Source organism: Chiloscyllium plagiosum, unplaced genomic scaffold (assembly GCF_037043375.1).
Source record: "Chiloscyllium plagiosum isolate Xiang-an unplaced genomic scaffold, Cpla_swu_hap1 HiC_scaffold_30, whole genome shotgun sequence".
NCBI classification, from domain to species: domain Eukaryota; kingdom Metazoa; phylum Chordata; class Chondrichthyes; order Orectolobiformes; family Hemiscylliidae; genus Chiloscyllium; species Chiloscyllium plagiosum.
The window spans coordinates 20504421-20524070 of NW_028270168.1; the positions used below are offsets into that span (position 1 = coordinate 20504421).

The 19650-nt window shown below is 40.8% G+C and overlaps 1 protein-coding gene across 2 annotated transcripts in view; it reads right to left on the bottom strand.

Annotated features, from left to right (window-relative positions):
* Positions 1-4457: 4457 nt before the first annotated feature.
* Positions 4458-19650, bottom strand: part of LOC122563597 (glucocorticoid modulatory element-binding protein 1-like) — a 45161-nt gene continuing 29968 nt past the window's right edge. For both annotated transcript variants that reach the window (XM_043717524.2, XM_087976792.1), the window contains exons 6-9: positions 19257-19382; positions 10709-10846; positions 7826-7948; positions 4458-6224 (exon numbers count right to left, since the gene is read on the bottom strand). In XM_043717524.2, coding sequence (XP_043573459.1) covers positions 5503-6224; positions 7826-7948; positions 10709-10846; positions 19257-19382 — 1109 coding nt within the window. In that variant the 3' untranslated portion in view covers positions 4458-5502. The remainder of the gene's footprint in view (positions 6225-7825; positions 7949-10708; positions 10847-19256; positions 19383-19650) is intronic.

The following is a 19650-nucleotide window of genomic DNA, read 5'->3' on the forward strand; positions in this document are numbered from 1 at the left end:
GCGAAGCGTTTCTTTGATGTTTCCTCCGGTGTTTATAGTGGTCTGTCCCTGCCGCTTCCGGTTGTCCGTTTCAGCTGTCCGCTGTAGTGGTTGGTATATTAGGTCCAGGTCGACGTGTTTGTTGATGGAGTTTGTGGATGAATGCCATGCCTCTAGGAATTCCCTGGCTGTTCTCTGTCTGGCTTGCCCTATGATAGTAGTGTTGTCCCAGTCGAATTCATGTTGCTTGTTGTCTGCGTGTGTGGCTACTAAGGATAGCTGGTAGTGTCGTTTCGTGGCTAGTTGATGTTCATGTATGCGGATTGCTAGCTGTCTTCCTGTTTGTCCTATATAGTGTTTTGTGCAGTCCTTGCATGGTATTTTGTACACTACATTAGTTTTGCTCATGTTGGGTATCGGGTCCTTCGTTCTGGTGAGTTGTCTGAGCGTGGCTGTTGGTTTGTGTGCCATTATGACTCCTAGGGGTCGCAGTAGTCTGGCTGTCAGTTCGGAGATGCTCCTGACGTATGGTAGTGTGGCTAGTCCTTTTGGTTGTGGTATGTCCTCGTTCCGTGGTCTTTCTCTTAGGCATCTGTTGATGAAGTTGCGCGGGTATCCGTTTTTGGCGAATACCTTGTATAGGTGTTCCTCCTCTTCTTTTCTAACTCTGAGGCAGGGGTGTGTAGGTGCAACAAGATGACCTCTTAGTATCCTAGACTAGGAAAAATATCCATCCTGAATCCAAAAATAATTTTGTTGGTACCTACTTTTGTAGAAGTTCCACACTTCTAACATCTATTGCATACATCTATTGCATTCTTCTGATTTCCCTCACTTTGATTATAAGCTTCATTCTCCATATTCTGCATTTCCCTATCTGTATTATTTCTTTATCAAAGTTTACCTTATAAAAACTTTCAAAACTATAGAGACTCCTTTATCTTTAAAATGCCATGGTCCACAAGCCTAGTCTTGGTCTTTCTGCAAACTATTCCTTGAAACCTCGGTTAACAAATGAATCTGTGCTGCACTCCTTCCAAGCTAACACATATTTCCAAGGTATACAGAACTTTAAATAATGTGATAACTAAGGTTTTGTTAGGCTGCAGCAAAACTTCCTTTTTGTATTCTAGCCTACCTGTAAAGGCTAAAGGCAACCTGACTGATGGGCCATTCAAGTCAATTCAATGAGTCAGGACTGATTGAGGCAAAGTAATCAGTAACTCCAGACAAAACATGGATCTACTGGACAGCTTGGCTTCATGCTGTATTTGGGAGAGCAGGTAACTAATTTGGCCATTGGAAACTGCCAATAAGATTTTGGACTGAAATCTGGAAAGCTAATTATCACAATAATTAGATACATCTACGCAACTCACATTAAATATAAGAGCAGACTTTGGGAAAACAATGCTAGCGCTTGTAAGTGCACAAATTAAGCAACAACTTGCGAGGAAAACTTGAAATTGCTACAAATTGCTCTATGGCTCATGCCACCCTGAAGCACTGTCATAAATCAGCATCTCTCCCTCAACCTCAGTCAGGGAGCTACTGCAATTCTGCACCAGTTATTTATTAGTCCTCTTGCAGAAAATGTAGTTTAGTATGCAATGTCATAACTAACAATTATCACATTGGTAAAGGATAACGACCAATCAACTTCTCTAGCACAAACTTAACATAGTTTCATTTCTTTAGATTGTAAATGGCCATGAGATTTTAGGTACAAATTTAATTTTTAAAAATTTCAGTCACTAATCTCTTCCACAATTCAGTTAGATCACAACTGATCTGTACCTCAACAATACCAATCTGTCTTGTGAAACAGTTTCCTAAAGTAGTAAATTTGTACATAGTATGGGCTGAAGTAGCACCAAAATCTAAGAGGGAAATGTTTTCCACATAAGAAGTTGGTAGAATATGAAATGTTAACTTTACCACAATTGACTATTGAATTAGAAATTTAAACAAGATAAACTTAAAAGAATATGCGCTTTAGAAAACATTACAAAACTACACAGAACAGCAGCATAAAATTGAAGGTTAAAGAACCAGCAGCATCACAGGAACCATTTGATAAATATAAATTCTATCAATCCAAGTCATACATTAAGGTGCACTGCAACCTTTAGGAAATGCGACCAAAAACGTACTGGGCAAGGCAATCTTAAGATAACTTTCAAACATATTGAGAGGGCTTGTGATTACCAAGAGCTTCAAGTACAAATAGCACATTCAAGAGAGTTGAAGGCTCTACTACATAGATTGAGCTGATTGCGATGCACAAAAGCCCAGAGTCAGATGACTGAAAGGTATAAGACACAAGGAAGATTCAAGGACTTTGCAGAGCTAGTGTAATCATTAAGTGAGAACAAGTAATTAAGACACCAAATTCATGCAATTATTCAGCACAATTGTAGGTTACATCCACACAAACTTATAATCATTGTCTTATTATAAATTTAGGAATATAGATGTTCTACTTCTGGATCAAAGTAAAGGTCAGTTGATCCAAATGGATTTTGCTACAACCCAACAATATACCTTAGCCGTAGAAAGCATTTCCACATGGAACAAATTAGCCTGAAGGCAGGAGACAAAGTGGTAGTGGAAGGTTATTTTTCAGACTGGAGGCCTGCAACCAGCAGTGTGCCACAAGGATCGATGCTGGGTCCACTGCTTTTAGACATTGATATAAGTGATTTGGATGTAAACGTAGGAGAAATGGTTAGTAAATTTGTAGAGGTCACCAAAATTGGTGGTGTACCGAACAAGGGTTACCTCAGTGTAAAATGGGACCTTGATCAAATGGGCTGAGGAGTGACAGATGGAGTTTAATTTAGATAAATGTGAAGTGTTGCATTTTGGTGAGGCAAATCAGGGCAGGGCTTAATAATAAGGTCCTGGGCAGTGTTGCCTAACACAGAGACCGTCGTATGCAAGCTCATAGACTCTTGAAAGTGGAGTCACAGTAGTACCTTTCACAAGGTAGTGAAAAAGCCATTTGACACACTTGCATTTATTAATCAGTACATTGGGTTTATGAGTTAGGATATCATGTTATGGCTATAGAAAACATTGGCTAGGCCACTTTTGGAATTATAGTATTCATTTCTCGTCTCCCTGCTAATAGGAAAGATATTGTTAAACTTAAAAGGGTGCAGAAAAGGTTGACAACATCTTGCCAGGGTTGGAGAGGCTGTGGTTATTTTCCCTGGAGTGCCAGAGGCTGAGGGGTGACCTTATGGAGATGTGTAAAGTCACGAGGGGCATAGATAGGGTGAATAGCCATGGTCTTTTTCCCAGCATAAGGGAGACGAAAACTAGAAGGCATCGAAAGGGTTGGGGGGGGAATGAGAGAGAGAGAAAAAGGATTTAAAAGGGACCTAAGCAGCAACTTTTTCACAGAGGGTGGTACATGAAAAGTATGAACTGCCAGAGAAAGTGGAGACAGCTAGTACAATTAAAAGGCATCTGGATGGGTACATGAATAGCAAGTGTCTAGAGGGATATGGGCTAATGCTGCCAAATGGGATCAGAGTCTGTTTCCATGCTGTACCTGTGACTCTAAATATCTTTCACTTCCCAAACTCATTACCTATATTTGGGAGATTTATAAACCATTTATGGAAAGCAAACTTTTTCTGCGAGGGCCTATTTGCTTCCTCTAATTTTGACATTTTGCACATCAAATTCTTTTATTTATTCCTAGGAGCCAGACACTAGATGCTAAGCTATGGGATTCCTTCACTAAATCTGCAGACTTTCCAGTTCTTCCTCCTCTCTCAAATATAAAGATGCAAATACATATAACATCATGCATAACTATAGCATGTCACACACCACATTAGAGCCAAAGAAGTATTTTTGAAGTGTAATACTATATAATTTAGAAGACTTGTAATTTATATTCAAAACTTCTTTGATTAAACTTCAATCAGCTGTTTTTCTTTGGCTTTGTCATTACCTGATCAGGTTGTGAAAAGCCTGGTGTTCTACTTCATTAAAGGCACTATATAAATGTATTTTATTACCACAAGGAAATAGGCTGAGACAAGTCAAACTCTGTCTTGATGAAAAGTAATTGACTTTAAATGTTAACGGTTTCTCTGCACAGAGGCGGACTTACCTGTTTCCAGCATTTTGTTTCTTTCATTCTTTTCTATGTGAACTCAAAGTAACTTTCACAAGTTAGCGTGATCTAGAAGAACTGTACAGGCTTGAATACACTTTCCAGCTAGGAGCAGCACACAGCAAAGCCACAATACTCTGCATCACCTCCAAGTTCAGAGGCATCCCAGTTGCAGCAATCCTTGCTGTAGCCTTATCTAATGGCCTTTTATCAGAATCTGAAATCTTTTCACCAATGTTAAATTAGGTTTTGTTATCCATCTACCAAGAGTGCAGGGTGAAAGAGTAATTTTAAAAAAAGTAGTCTCAGACATGACACAAAAAGAATTTGAATATTTTCAACCATCTTCCGTCACATGCATTTAATTGTTATACAGGAATGCTATGCATTTTTGTTGGTTTAGTAAAAAAATGTACATAGTGTGGATTCATAATAAGAAGCAAATGAAAACATTACAGGCTCACATTAAGAAACTTTTGAAAACATCATTGGAAAGGAGACACTGAAGCTGCCCTTACACAAATGAGGCTTGTTCAAATTTTGGCAAGGATATACAAGGGTTACACAAGAGTGAAAATAAAAGCACACAGCAAGGTTTGGCAGCATCTGAAAAGAGAAGACAGGTAAATGCTTTACAAGTGAATTTTTTTTTAAAGTTATAAGATGCAGAATTGTGTTTTGATTTTTCAGATGCTGACATATTTTGCTGTGCACTTCCAGCAATTTTGTACTTTTACTTCAGACTTACAGCAGCTGCAGTTGTTTTTTGCTAATCTATTGGTGTAGTGATTGCCTCCCAGAACTGTTTCCAAGTACCCAATGCAGCATTGTTATTAACATAGTTGATTTTGTCACCACCAACCATTCTTTTATGCTTTTGCTTTGTTTCACACTGCAAGAATACCCTCATCTCTTCCAGGGACAGAAATCAAAATTGAATGTTATCATCAGCCTCAGGTTAATTAAAACTGAATCAATCCACCCAGTGTTGGTTAATACGTGGTGACTAACTGGAAGGATGTGGGTCAGGTATTTAACTTTTATTTACATACATCAATGAACCTGAGCGTGCATCCTCTTTACAACTTATTCTGGGCAGGAAAGGCGACAGACAATGCGAGATTGCTAAGGTCAAGATGCTAACATGCTACCCAAACATTTTTTTGGCTGTTAGCAGCTTGCAAAACAAGGCAAACTGGAGTAAATTCTGATCCAAGGTTGGGGGTCCAGTTGAACAGGCGGACCACAGCGTATAGAATGCATAATAATATTGCATTCCTTCTTTTAAAAAATCCTCAGGGTGAAATTCGTATCTTTTACACATAACTATGTTTTGGTAACAGTACATTCAGATACAGCCAAGCAAATACTTCAATAACTCAAGTTTATAATTAATTTTTCTCATTTCGCTCATTCTGCTGTTCCTCCTGGGTCACAACTTCGATGGCTTGTATTTGGGTTTCGTTGTCCGTGTCCGGCACCTTGTCATCACACTCTGCTTCTGCTGTACCATCTGGGTCCGAGTCCATCTCTGGCCCAGGGTGAATCTCAATCACAGTTTGTGATTCTGCCGTTGAATGGTCAACACTGTGACTCTGAACGACAGATACAAGACCAGAGTCCACGGTGACCAGTTCTACAGGGCCCATGTTCATGCCTGCCATGGTCGTGATGGTGTTGCTATCTTGGATGGCAGCTGTGCTCAGTAGGGCAAGGCTGGAGGCAGGATGAATGGTGACTGTGTCAGAGGCAGTCGTCTTGGCTGCAGTGACCACGCCAGCATACCTGGTGAAGAGCTGGGACCCACCTGACAACGTGTGTACGGTGACAGGACTGGACTGTTGGCCAATGGCCATAGGCATGGTTGTGACATTGGCGACAGAGAAGTTTGTTCCTATTGGAGTGATAGCAATAGGTGAAATGACGGTGAACTGGGGTGTTTGGACAGGTGTGGTTGGGGTGAGAATAGTGGCGGAGGCAGGTCGCTGCAGTCGGGGGCGCTTGTTGGGTTTGGGAGTAGCAATCGGCATCAGCACTACGTTTTGCAGAGTTTGGTTTTTCAGTTTCTGCTCCTTGGCTCGTCTCCTCTGCTCTTCCAGCTGACGTTCTAGTTCTGTTGTTGGAAAGTGGAGAAAATTAGAGAGGGGCAAGAAAATGAAAGGGCAAGCTACTTAATTTCTAACATTAACAATGATAACTTCATATGTTTGTGTTACACTCCTTAGTACATGTAGAATTATAAGGAATGAAAAGTAATCAATATTAAAGATTACATGGCATGTACATACATGGCTCTTTAAGGGAAGACAATGAAAAGTTACGAGCATTACGGAATAAAAATAAACTCCATCAGTGCAATCATTTACAAATTTAAAAATGAATGGTATTGATTTCTACCAGACAACTCTTGCCCCTCTATCCACAACTTCAGCATCCATTATCTCTTGCTGTCTCTTAATCTCCTCCAAGATCTCTGGGTTCTCACAGTTCTGGCTCTTTACACAACACCAACAGCTGCCTAGGCCTCAAGTGCTGGAATACCCTCCATAAGTCTGCCCACTTTGGCCACACACTCTCCACTTAGATGATCCTTAAAATCTACCTCTTTTCAAGTTTTTGGTTACTTATCCAGCTGAGTGCCAAATTTGGCTTGTAATCATACCTGTGAAGCGTTGAGATGGTTTATTGCACAAATGAAAGTGAATATATAAAACTTTTTGTTGCACTATGAAGATGTTCCATTGACAGTTAGTGAAATGTCAGGAACTTTACAGAGTCCCAAACATTAACAAATTGGTACCCAGTCTAATTCTAACAGAAGGCACAAACTAGATATACAACTAGAAAATTACAGTAGACCTTGAATTTCACAACATGATCTGAGTTTGAGAATAAGGTAGAAATTTTTATTAATGATAGACATCAATATAAAATTCCAGGCAAAGTACACAACAAAAATAAAAAATGACACAACCAAACCCACTATGTAGCTACCTTAACAACAGATGCTGAATTTTATAGGCCATCAAGACTATTGAGATAAAGGACTCAGAAGTTGCCTTACAAAGGGATTCGAATGGAGGGCACCCAGATTCCACATTCTTTATATAGGGTTTCCAACAGCAGCAAACAAGACAAGGTCATCTGAAGGCAACAGGCTTCTATCAGTAACAGGAATGCAACTATTAAGAAAAGCTTAATACCCCTATGCACCTCAATAATTGGTGAAAGTTGCATAGTCCCAGAGGACCATAGACCGCACTCTCATTAGTGTGATGTTAGTGATGAGCTCAGATTGAGAGTCACTATGCCTCAGGTGAGGGGCAGCATTAAGGTGAGGCCTTTAGGGCGACTTCAGCCAACACAAGAAATGAATCGGCATTGATGGTGTCACTCCATCATAATTCAGCCAACTGAACCCCTACCTGCAAGAATAGGAATGCCTATTACTGATTAAAACAAGAGCCTGAGATCAATTTTTAATTGGCAGTATATAATCACTATCTGGATTAAATGGATATATGAATTATGGGAGGGGCTGAATAATGAACAGGTACTTTCCTGGAGTGATAGCCATCTCACCTTAATCCTCAAAGACATCTGGCAGATCTCACAACTGGGCTGGCAAAGAAATATACCTGCTTCTTTGGCCCTGGAGCCAGTGTTCTGGGTGACCTGTCACCTTCACATGGAGAAGGGGTTGAGACAACTTACCTGCAAGGTCATTATGAATTTGTTCTTGGCTTTGATCAGTCTGACTCTTCCTTTTGTCCAAAACCTTCTTCACAGTCTCCAGCAGGCCAAAAGTATGAGCCATATTGTTCAGGACAGCAGCATCTGAAAGGAAAGCACAGATATTTGCAATATCTCCAATCCAGAATAGGCATTACTGATCACATACCCATCAGCCCGCTTGTCCAACTAAGCATCCTAAAATCACAAACCATTGCTGGGTTAACCCTGCAATCATCCAGTACCTCACAACAGTGTTCATTAATGGGCAAATAAAGATTCTGTCAACAGGCTAATTTATGGTGGAGGATATCACAAGGAAGGTTGATATTCTCGCCAATAATTCAGGCAGTGATGATAATAATCAAGAATAGAATTCTGGTTACTTTTTCTTCCCACATTAATAATGTAACAACTACAGCTTTACCAATAATTAACAGTGTAGAATCATTATTCTTTTTGTTGTGGATGTTGCGAACAAAGTCAGCATTGGCTTGCTCATCCTTAATTACGTCCTGAACTGAATGGCTTGTTGGGTCATTTCAGAGAACGGTTCATTGTTGTGGATCTGGAGACAGATGCTGGACATGCAAGAATAGCAGATTTCCTTTCCTAAAGGGCATTAATGAATCAGATGACCTTTTACAACTGATAGCAGCTTTATAGCACCAATATTGAGAAGTTTAATTCCAGACTTTTTTTTCCAGGAAAACATCAACTGATGTTTTAATTTCCACCCATGGTCACAGTAGGATATGACATGAGCCGAGTATCTGGATTATTATCCTAGTGACAAGCATTACACCACAATCTTCATGTTCAAATTTATAGATCAGCTATGATCTCATTAAACTTTGGAACACATTTGAAGGGCTAAATGGCCCACTCCTGTTCCTCCATTGATACGCTTAGATCATTCTAGGTTATTTAGGTTCTAAAAATCACGAATGAGAATGCCAAAAGCAGCCCTGTGCAAACTTCCAGGAACTCAAAAACAAACTGAGAAAACAAGACGTGCACACTTGTCCATTAGTCTGTATTGCCTGATCATTGGGGGCAGTGTTGGCAAGTCTCAAGGGCACTAGATAGTTCATCCGCAGCAGCCTGAAGAATACTGCAGTAAAGCGGGTGATGGTGGTGGTGGAAAGAAACAGAAATTAATCAGATAACAAAAGTAACTGACATGCAAAAGCATTTGTATGTGAAAACTTCATCAAGATTATGAGGAAACTTGCCACAAAGTCTAAGAAGGGATTTGGGGAGATGACCAAAGGTTTGGTCATAAAGTCAGGAGTTTATAGAGGTATGCAGCATAGAAAGAGACCCTTCGGTCTAACTCATCCATGCTGACCAGATATCCTAACCTAATCTAGTCCCATGTGCCAACACTTGGCCCATATCCCTCTAAGCCCTTCCTATTCATATATCTATCCAGATGCTTTTTAAATGTTGCAATTGTACCAGCCTCCACCACTTCCTCTGGCAGCCCATTCCACACATGCACCACCCTATGCGTGAAAAAGTTGTCCCTTAGGTTCCTTTCAATTTTTTCCGTTCTCACCCTTAACCCAAGCACTCTAGTTCTGGACACCCCCATCCAAGGGAAAAGACCTTGTCTATTTACTCTATCCATGCCCCTCATGATTTTATAAACCTCTATAAGGTCACCCCTTAGCCTCCGACACTCCAGAGAAAACAGCCCCAGCCTATTCAGCCTCTCCCTATAGCTCAAATCCTCCAACCCCGGCAAAATCCTTGTAAATCTTTTCTGAACCCTTTCATGTTTCACAACATCCTTCCAGTAGGAGGGAGACCAGAACTGCAAACAATATTCCCAAAGTGGCCTAACCAATGTCCTGTGCAGCCACAACATGACCATCCAACTCCTATACTTGATGCTCTGTCCAATAAAGGAAAGCATTCCAAACACCTTTTTCACTATCCTATCTACCTGCGACTCCACTTTCTAGGAGCTATGAACCTGCACTCCAAGGTCTCTTTGTTCAGCAACAGTTCCCAGGACCTTACCATTAAGGTGTATAAGCCTTGCTATGATTTGTCTTTCCAAAAATACAACACCTCGCATTTATCTAAATTAAATTCTATCTGCCACTCCTCAGCCCATTGGTCCATCTGATCAAGATCCAATTGTACTGAGGTAACCTTCTTCGCTGTCCATTATACCTCCAATTTGGTGTCATTTGCAAACTTACTAACTAAAGCTCCTATGCCCACATCCAAATCATTTATGTCAATGACAAAAAGCGGTTGACCTAGCACCGATCCTTGTGGCACACCGTTGGTCACAGGCCTCCAGTCAAAGAAACGCATTTAAAGATGATCTGAAAGGATAGAACTGCTAGAGACAGAGGATGTTAGAGAGAAAATCTGAGAGATTGCACAGAGACAAATGAAGATAAAGCCATGGGAGTGAAGGAAAGGTGGAGAGGAAGCAAAGGAGTTTAGCAAGAGAACACTCTAGTATTTAGGGAACAGAAGGAATTTGATATGGGCGTAGAAAGTTAGGGATGGGGAAAGGAATCCACAAAGACATTAAAGATGAGGGTACAGGTTGAAATTTGAGGCAGAGTCCAGGAAGGCCAATGAGAATGGTTGGTAAGCTGGATTTGTTCAGTAGGATATGGACAGTAGGTCCTTTGCGAAACGGAGGTGTTTCAAAAGTGGAGGTGGAGAGTCCAGCGTAGACAGCATTACAGTAGGGGCATCACAACAAACTTCTCAGACTCGAGTCTGCAAGATCTTCAAGTGAACAGTCACCAGACAGAGAGCAGATAATCAACTTCACGGAAACATTTGACAGCCAATACCCAAATACAAAATACAGCCAGATGTTCCCCTACCTACCTGTGATTTGTAATGGAGTCTGACACATCCTCTGCTGAACACCTGCCAACATCTCCATCAGCTCCTTCTGAATGTTAGTAACAACTTCTCCCAGCAGACCCACATCCGCTATTCCTTTCCAGAAGGCCAGGGTGTCTTCTGCAACAAGAAATAAAACCTCTTTAGAAGCCAGATATTCCATCAACTCCGGAATGTAGATTCAGAGAGTATGTTAGAGAACAAAACCGACAGTATTTGTGAAATAAGAATTCAAACTTCATTTCCTACATTACAAACTTTCATGAACCTCACAGAGAAACATCAAAATTAACCTGAAATGTTTTGAAGCAGTAACAGACAGGGTTGATAAATGTGGACCCAGGGCTCTCTGACAATCTACACCAAACATGACAGCAGGAGTTTTGAAGTCTGCTGACTGCAGCCTATGTAATGTTAGAAAATTAAATTTGACTCTCTCTGGACATTAATGTAATGTTAAAGGGTTAAACTGTACTAGCACTGAGGCAGCAGTGCTAACCACTGAGCCACCGTGCCATTCAGAAATGCTTTCATAGCCATCCCCAGTCAATAAAATTCATTTGCGTGATCATCCTCCGATACTGAAGCATATCACACCTACATTGTCTTGGGGGATCAGTGCATCAGGAAGTCATTTGCATAGCATTTCCCCGGGATTAGGGCATTTACATTATCTCAGAGGATGACCTAATCTGACCATTGTACCTGGGTTAATGTAGTTATGAGGGGAATGGCCAGAGTATCTGTAAGCATTACCAAATGACCTGCAGAAAGGGGAGGTGTTTTCTTTGTTCAAGACCTCTTTTGACTTGACTTCGCACGCCTGTGAGGAGGGTCAAAGGAGGTCACCTAGCTTGTACAGGCTTTAATAAACTTTAACGGTTTGTAGAAGTTGGTGTTGCAAATTACATCCTGTGCCTGAAACTTCAGGAAAAGAACCTAACACCTGAACACTGATCAAAGCAAGCAGTCAGCCAGTGTGAGAAACAGTGTTTAAGCATTATCTTGGTAAGAAATGGCCACAGTGGGTTGATTTCTGTAATGGGTCAGATTTCATTGATCAAGGATTGGCAGCACAGACACTCTGGGATAAAGCTAGAATACGGTACAGTGCGCACCCAGAAGAGAAGGAGGCAGTTTCGATTTGTTATGTGTACACGGAAAATATAGCTTGAAATGGAAACAGAGGTAACGAGACGTGCTAATTTTAAACCTCCAGTCTCGCGGCAAGATGAAAATTAAATCTGAAATTTTAAAAGAGGAAAATTAGAAAACTGAGGAACAAAACCAAGTCTAAGTGGTTCGTTTGACTGTTTTCAAAACCAGTCTGAAAAGGCTAGATAGCAAAGGAAAGGGCTCATAAGGAGACAGGAACAGGAAAAGGCCCAAATGATGGAGGCAAAGTGTAAGGATTTACAGTCAACTAGTAAGGTCCTTCATCAAGCTCAAACTGAAAATAGGGGCCAAACTGCAGACAAATGCCAGGAGACATCGGCTTTAAAGTCTGTTATTTAGCCAATGAGGTTTTGTCCGCACTCTCTGACAGAGGACAGTACTGTGACGAGAAAGACATGGATTGGGGATATTTAGAGAATGAACTGGCCTGACATGCTCAGGAAGATGTGGTGCACCCTGGTGTCCCATGCCAGAGGAGGTAGAAAGGTGTGCAAAAGATTCAACCCCTCAGACATCATCCACAAGGTGCGGATGATTTGGTTGATGGTCAGGTCTTGGACGAAAGAAGTTGAGGACAAGAAAAACGGCAGAGAAAAATGGAACGAGTAAAAATGAAATACGGGAAGAATTATAGGCAGAAAAAGGGGGACACCCTCACCTGTCTTTGGGATTGCAGCCACAGCCAGAAGTGTTTTAACTGTGGAGGTGCAGAACATTTTGCTCATGGTTGGCCATCTCCATACAGGTAGCTGTCCCATTGCCTCTCAAAGGCTCCTTGACATTGATGAACCAAGCAGAACCAAAGGGTCAAAGTCCCCACATGTGACAGTGTCAGGCCTCAAGCCAATGGGACCGTGTGGGAAGACCTCCCTGTACACACTTGGCAGTGTGGAGGAACAGAGGGATCTGGGTGTGCAAGTACATAGATCCCTCAAAAGTTACCACCCAAGTGGATAGGATTGTTAAGAAAGCAAGGGTTGTTTTGGCTTTCATTAATAGGGGGATCGAGTTCAAGGGCCACGAGGTTTTGCTGCAGCTCTACAAGTCCCTGGTGAGACCACACTTGGAATACTGTGTCCAGTTCTGGTCGCCCTAGTACAGGAAAGATACAGAGGCTTTGGAGAGGGTGCAAAAAAGGTTTACCAGGATGCTGCCTGGACTGCAGGGCTTGCCTTGTGAAGAGAGGTTGAATAAGCTCGGACTTTTCTCTCTGGAGAGAAGGAGGAAGAGAGGGGACCTGATCGAGGTATACAAAATAATGAGTGGCATAGATAGAGTCAATAACCAGAGACTTTTCCCCAGGGCAGGATTGACTGGTACGAGGAGTCATAGTTTGAAGATATGAGGAGCAAGGTATAAAGGAGACGTCAGAGATTAGATTAGATTAGATTACTTTACAGTGTGGAAACAGGCCCTTCAGCCCAACAAGTCCACACCGACCCGCCGAAGCGCAAACCACCCATACCCCTACATTTACCCCTTACCTAACACTACGGACAATTTAGCATGGCCAATTCACCTGATCTGCACATCTTTGGACTGTGGGAGGAAACCGGAGCACCCAGAGGAAACCCACGCAGACAGGGGGAGAATGTGCAAACTCCACACAGTCAGTCGCCTGAGGCGGGAATTGAACCCGGGTCTCTGGCGCTGTGAGGCAGCAGTGCTAACCACTGTGCCACCGTGCCGCCCACAATAGGCTCTTTACGCAGAGAGTTGTGAATGCATGAAATGCGTTGCCAGCTGTGGTGGTGGAAGCAGAGACATTGGGGACATTTAAGTGACTGCTGGACATGCACATGGATAGCAGTGAGTTGAGGGTTGTGTAGGTTAAGTTACTATATTTTACATTAGGATTAAAACTTGGCACAACATCGTGGGCCAAAGGGCCTGTTCTGTGCTGTACTTTTCTATGTTCTATGAAGGCTGGCTCATCAAGTTTTTAATGGACACAGGTGGTTTTCACACTACCACAAAATTAAGTATTAATTGGCATTCATAAAATCACCGAGCAGATGGCAGGGATGGAAGCCAAGCCTAGTGACACACAGACAGGGCAACGAGTGAGGTTTTAACATCTCCAACCTAGGACTTTCCAGACTCCGTGGTGCGCAGGTCCCACTTAGTGATAGCAAAAGCCAAGCCCTCAGTACACCAAAAACTTTGAGATACAGGGATTATATCATGTTAACCAACTAAAGTCCAGAGGGGCACAGTATAACTGCCACCAATACCACATATCAGGATGAGAGAAGCTTGTTCAAGCTGTGGCTCTGACTGCACCTAAACAGGTCAAGAAACTTAGCCACATATGTTCAGCAGATCTCCGAAGAAAAGGAAAAAGAGTGGACGAAAAACAAACTCTGCCTGAGTGGGAAAGGGAGACAGGAGTGGGCTTAGAAAAATAGCCGAGAAATTTGTTCAATTAGAAACACAGGTGTGTTAACTAAAGAGGAGTAACTGCTGTGAAATTATCTTTATTGCAAAATTTGCACAATTGGGAAAACGATTTATTTGGATTACAGTGTTGGCTGTCATGAATGGCATATGGAACAGGGTGGTACAAATACAAGGGACAAGAGCGAATGATTGAAGTCCAACCACAAGCACACATCATGGTGTGATGAATGCAGTGGCTATATGGTGCTGAAGACAGCAAACCAAGACATGACCTTTACAGGAAAGGACTTTCTGTAACAGTAAATATGACTACGGTGTGTCACAATGATGGGGAAAGCATGATGACTGATCTAATTATTATCAGGCGACACAGGGGTAACACCCGATAACCATGCGTGATCCTTGTAGGTCGAGGGGAGGCTGAAAATAGATTACTATGTGAGGATGATTTAAAAATACCCACAGGTACTCCATATATACTCCCACTAACTGAAGAATATATACAATGCCCTGTGGAACAGGAAGACCTGATTGGCAGAACAGTAATGAAGTAAAGTGTTGTATGAGAATACACATCATGAACTGGTACAGGTTATACTAGATCTCATTGGGAACCAGGTTACTCAATGGTGTCCGGATGCTTTGCTGAATATATGTAGATATTTAGGGGAGGTTAAAGAGATCCAGAGGGAAAGGAAGTGTAGTAAATTCATCATGGATACAGTTAGCATACTTTGGTTTTGCAGGCAAATCTAGCAGCCAATTTGTGCACAGCAAGATCTGACATACAAGTGCAATGAATGACATTAACCTGGTGGTCACACCCGAGGGGAAAATGCTGGACAGGATACTAGGAGAGTGTACTGCTCTTGTCTATTTACTGCCATGGGATCCAATGAATTTTCATTAACAAATAAAATGGGGCTTCAATTTAATGTTGCTTTCAAAATCACCTCTGTTGGTATCCTCATTCAGTATGCACTGAAATCGTAAGCTTAAATCAGGCTTTCATGAGAGTGGAACTTGAACCCAATGCTCTCTGACATCAACTCATCTAAGCATATACAAATCAGACAAAACCTCTGCTTGTTACAGGATAGACAGTACAACATTACGTTATTGATTTGAGAAGGTCAGCACCTAGCAGTGCCAGACCAACTGTTTGTACGTTCCCTTCCATTCCAGTGGTTCTCTAAGTAAACATTTCTGACCTAAGTCCAACAGCAAATGTGGCTGGATTATTCTTTCAAAAAAAAAAGCAAGAGTTTAATTTGACCCCAAGGGCTTTTGACCGAAACGGCGATTTTCCTGCTCCTCGGATGCTGCCTGACGTGCTGTGCTTTTCCAGCACCACTCTAATCTATACTCTGATTTCCAGCATCTGCAGTACCCAGTTCTGCTCATTTCTATCCGTACAGGTGCACTTAGCAGTGGGGAGATGAAGAAAAGGGGAAACTTGCAAAACATTAAATATAAAAAGCTTAGTGGTCCTTAAAGTGCAAAATACTTTTGCTCATTGTTCAAAGGCTTATTACAATATTAAAATATTACATAAATAAAAGCAAAACACTGTGTATGCTGGAAACTTAGAGTAAGAGGAGAAATTGCTAAGAAACTCAGCAAGTCCCATGGCAAAAATAGAAAGAGCTATTACTTCAAGTCCAATAAGACTCTTTTTCAGAGTTCTGAAGTAGCACTGCACTCAAACTTTTAAACTCTTCTCCATAGATGCTGTCTGACTTGCTAAGAAAATTACATGTTATGTATACACAAATATCACTGCAGCAAAACACTTAAAATATTTTGTGATTCAGAACTACAACCTGAAAAAGGTGAACCATTTAAACTGCAGTTCTGTTAACAATTCAACTCGGTTACCAAAGCATGTCTTTAGACCTATTGGTTTTAATGCAACTTGGTTCCGCCTACACTGAATCATGAATTATAGTTCAGCGCAAAACAACTTCTTCCTTTGAAGATAAGCATTTCAACTTAACACAGAATATCACTCTTACACAGGGAAACTTTTAAAATAAAATTCCTGCTTTCAATCACCAGTGCTCAACAGTATGTCCACTGTTCTGTGCTATTCCATAATTTTGATTGACTGGTGAACTTCATAAATTTAGTGAAATCCAGAAATATGTTCATCACAAGTCCACATGGCTGGTAACATCCTTTAACTTTCCAGTAACAGCCCAAGATGATTTTAATCACTCCTGAAGGTGAACTACAGCTGAGATGAGCAGAATCGGAATGCAAGAATTCCTCACCTACATGACTCAGTAGTAGTGTATTTAATTTGTATGGCACAGTGAAGCAACATCTTACAGACCGACCAAAAAATGCAGAACAGAATTAGTGATTTGGTCAAGTCTGCTCCACCATTCAAAGACCTCACTGCCTATTGTGCCTCAAATCCGCTTTCATTGCTTTCCCACGGAGCCCCCTGTTCCCTTACTGATAGAAAATTACCATCCACCTTGAGCAGTTTTAACCCAACTGTGATGGGTCTCTGGGGTAAAGAACTCCATAGATTCACAACTCTCAAGAAATTGTTCCTTATCTGGCTTTAATGGGCAATCCTGCACTCAGATTATGCCACCTGACTCTAGACTCTTCCATAATGGGAACATCTTACATCTAGCTGCCAAGTCCCTCTAAGACTCATACAAAGAAGTCACGTCGTATTCTACTAAACTCAAGTGAGGTTCAACCTACTCAATCTTTCCTTCTAAGAAAATCTCCCCATTCCAGGGATCAAACTTGTGAAGCTTCTCTGGAATGCCTCCACTGCCAGGATATCATTCCTTAGATAACTCAAGCAATCACAGAGATGCTTTGTGTCAATACAGGGTCTTCAAGCATGTATTTCCTAGTGCCAATTTTCTGTCCAAATAATCATCCAAAACCCTCCAAACTGTCTCAATCAAACTTCCAGGCAGTGCACTCCGTACTCTAACTATTCGCGGTGTGAAGATGATTTTTCTCTCATCACATTTATTCCCTTTGCAAAACATTTTAAATCTGTGTCTATTAATTCTCTACCATTTTAAAGCAGGAATTGTTCCTCCCCATCATCCACGCATGATTTTTAAAACCTCTTTCAAATTTCCTCATAGCTATTTTCCCAACTCCTTTAATCTTGTTGCATAACGGAAATTTTGCATCCCTGAAACCACTCCTGCAAAATGCTTCTGTACCGTCTCTAATGTGTTCATATACTTCCCCCAAAAGGTACATAGTTCTCCAGCCCCTATTAATAAAACCAAGGTGAACAAAATTGTTCACAGCATTCTAGGTGTGGCTTATATAGTTTTACCAAGGTTTTCCTATCTTTATACATCATTGCTATTAATAATGGCCAATACTCCATTTGCCTCCTTTAGTTCCCAGAGAAGTTGGATGCTCTTTTTCGTGCACAAGGAATCCCAAATTTGCTGTGTCATAGTTTTCTATAGTTTAGCTCCATTTAAGGAATATTTGGTCCATCTCAAAGGAGATAAGACTGATTTTTCAGAAGAAATGGGTTAAAGCATTATGGAACATGGGTAGGCAAGTGGAGTTGACGCAAATATGAGATCTGTCATGACTGCATTAAATAGTGGAGCACACTCAAAGCCTGAATTGACTTCTGCTCCTACTTTGCATGAATTATGCTTTCTGACAAAATCCATGACTTCACATTTTCCTATTTACATTCCACCTGCAAAGTTCCTGTCTATATCCCTCTGTAAGCTGACATAATTGCCACTTGCCTTTCCACTTATTTTAGTGTTGTTACATACATTCAAGGCTGAGGTAGACTGATTTGTAATCAATAAGGGAATTAGGCGTAATGGACGCACTTAACTACGGTATATCCACTCTCCTCATTCAAGTCGTTAACATATATTGTAAATAATTGTAGCCCAGCATGGATTACTGTGGCCCTTGACATTCTGAAAATGTTCCCCGCATCCCAATTTTGTGTTTTCTAATAGATGGCCAATTCCTTATCCATGCTAATATACTACCTTCAACAACATGGGCTCTTCTATTATTAAGTGATAATTTCTAAAAAGCGTTCAATATTTAATAAGTTTGTCAGGCATGATTTTCCCTTCATTAAGTCATGTTGACTTTGTTTGATTATTTTATAGATTTCTAAGAGTTTTCTTACATTCGTTATAACAGACTAACACTTTCCCAATGACAAATGTTTGACTAGCTGGGCCTATTGTTAGCAGTTTATTATCAGTTCCTCTTTCCTTCTTGAAGGGTGTTACTTTAGCAGTTTTCCAATCCTCTGGGAATTTGAGAACCCAAGCATATGCAGATTAGTATCAGTGCATCCACTATGTCTATAGCCACTTACTTCCTTTATTATCCTCAAACATAACTAACTAGGTCTCAACGACACATCAGCCTTTTGCACCTATCATTTCATGAGTATCATTTCTCTAGTGATAATTATTGTATTTGCTTCCTCTTCCTCTTTTGCCTTTTATTAATATTTTTGGAATACTAGGTCTTGTCCTGTGAAAACTGATGTGAACTATTTATTCAACTCTTTTGCCATTTGTTAGTTCCATTCTCCAATTTACCCTCAAACTTTATTCTCTTCCTCTACTTTTTAAAAAAAGTCATGCTTTGTTTGTTTTTAAATCTTTCCCAAACCTCTGACTTGCCAGTAATCTTAACCACATTTAATGCTAATTTTTTTACAATTTAATTCTAAACTTTCTTGGTTAACCACGGTTGGTTTATCCTCTTCCAAGAATTGTTCTTCTTCACTGGGACATATAAACAGAAAAAGTTGTTAAATATTTTATTGTACTGAATTTTAATTTTAAAGAACAAAGTATTTGCATAATTACATAGGCTACAGGTAACTGCATGCCAGCTCGAAGTTCCAACTTTCTGACAGAGGTTTCTGTTTAACTGGAGCTCAGAAAAGGCTCATTGAACTCACCAGAGATCTCTTCTCCATCTTTCCTGTTTAAGTCCTCTGTAGTAACAGCAACTGTAGTCAGAGCTGGACTCCACTCAATGCATTCTTCAGTATTTTCTTCAGACACAGTTATGTGGGTCCCATTGCCTGTAAAATTAACAGACAGTCCTGTGATGATACAATGGCTTTAATAAGTGTATTTTGGTTTTCTTTATGAAGAAAAGTTGAGTCAGACATGTTGAGCGTGCTGCTGCAAAGCCAATAAAATAAAGTCTGTGTGACCTTTAGTTTTTCTTAGAAGTTGGAACAATAGAAGCAGTTTGAATGGATGGGGTCAAGCTCCCACAGAACCAGGGATTTTAGTTTTAGCTTTTTGTAGTTGCTGGGGTCTTGAAGCTGGATGTGGAAGCTCTTA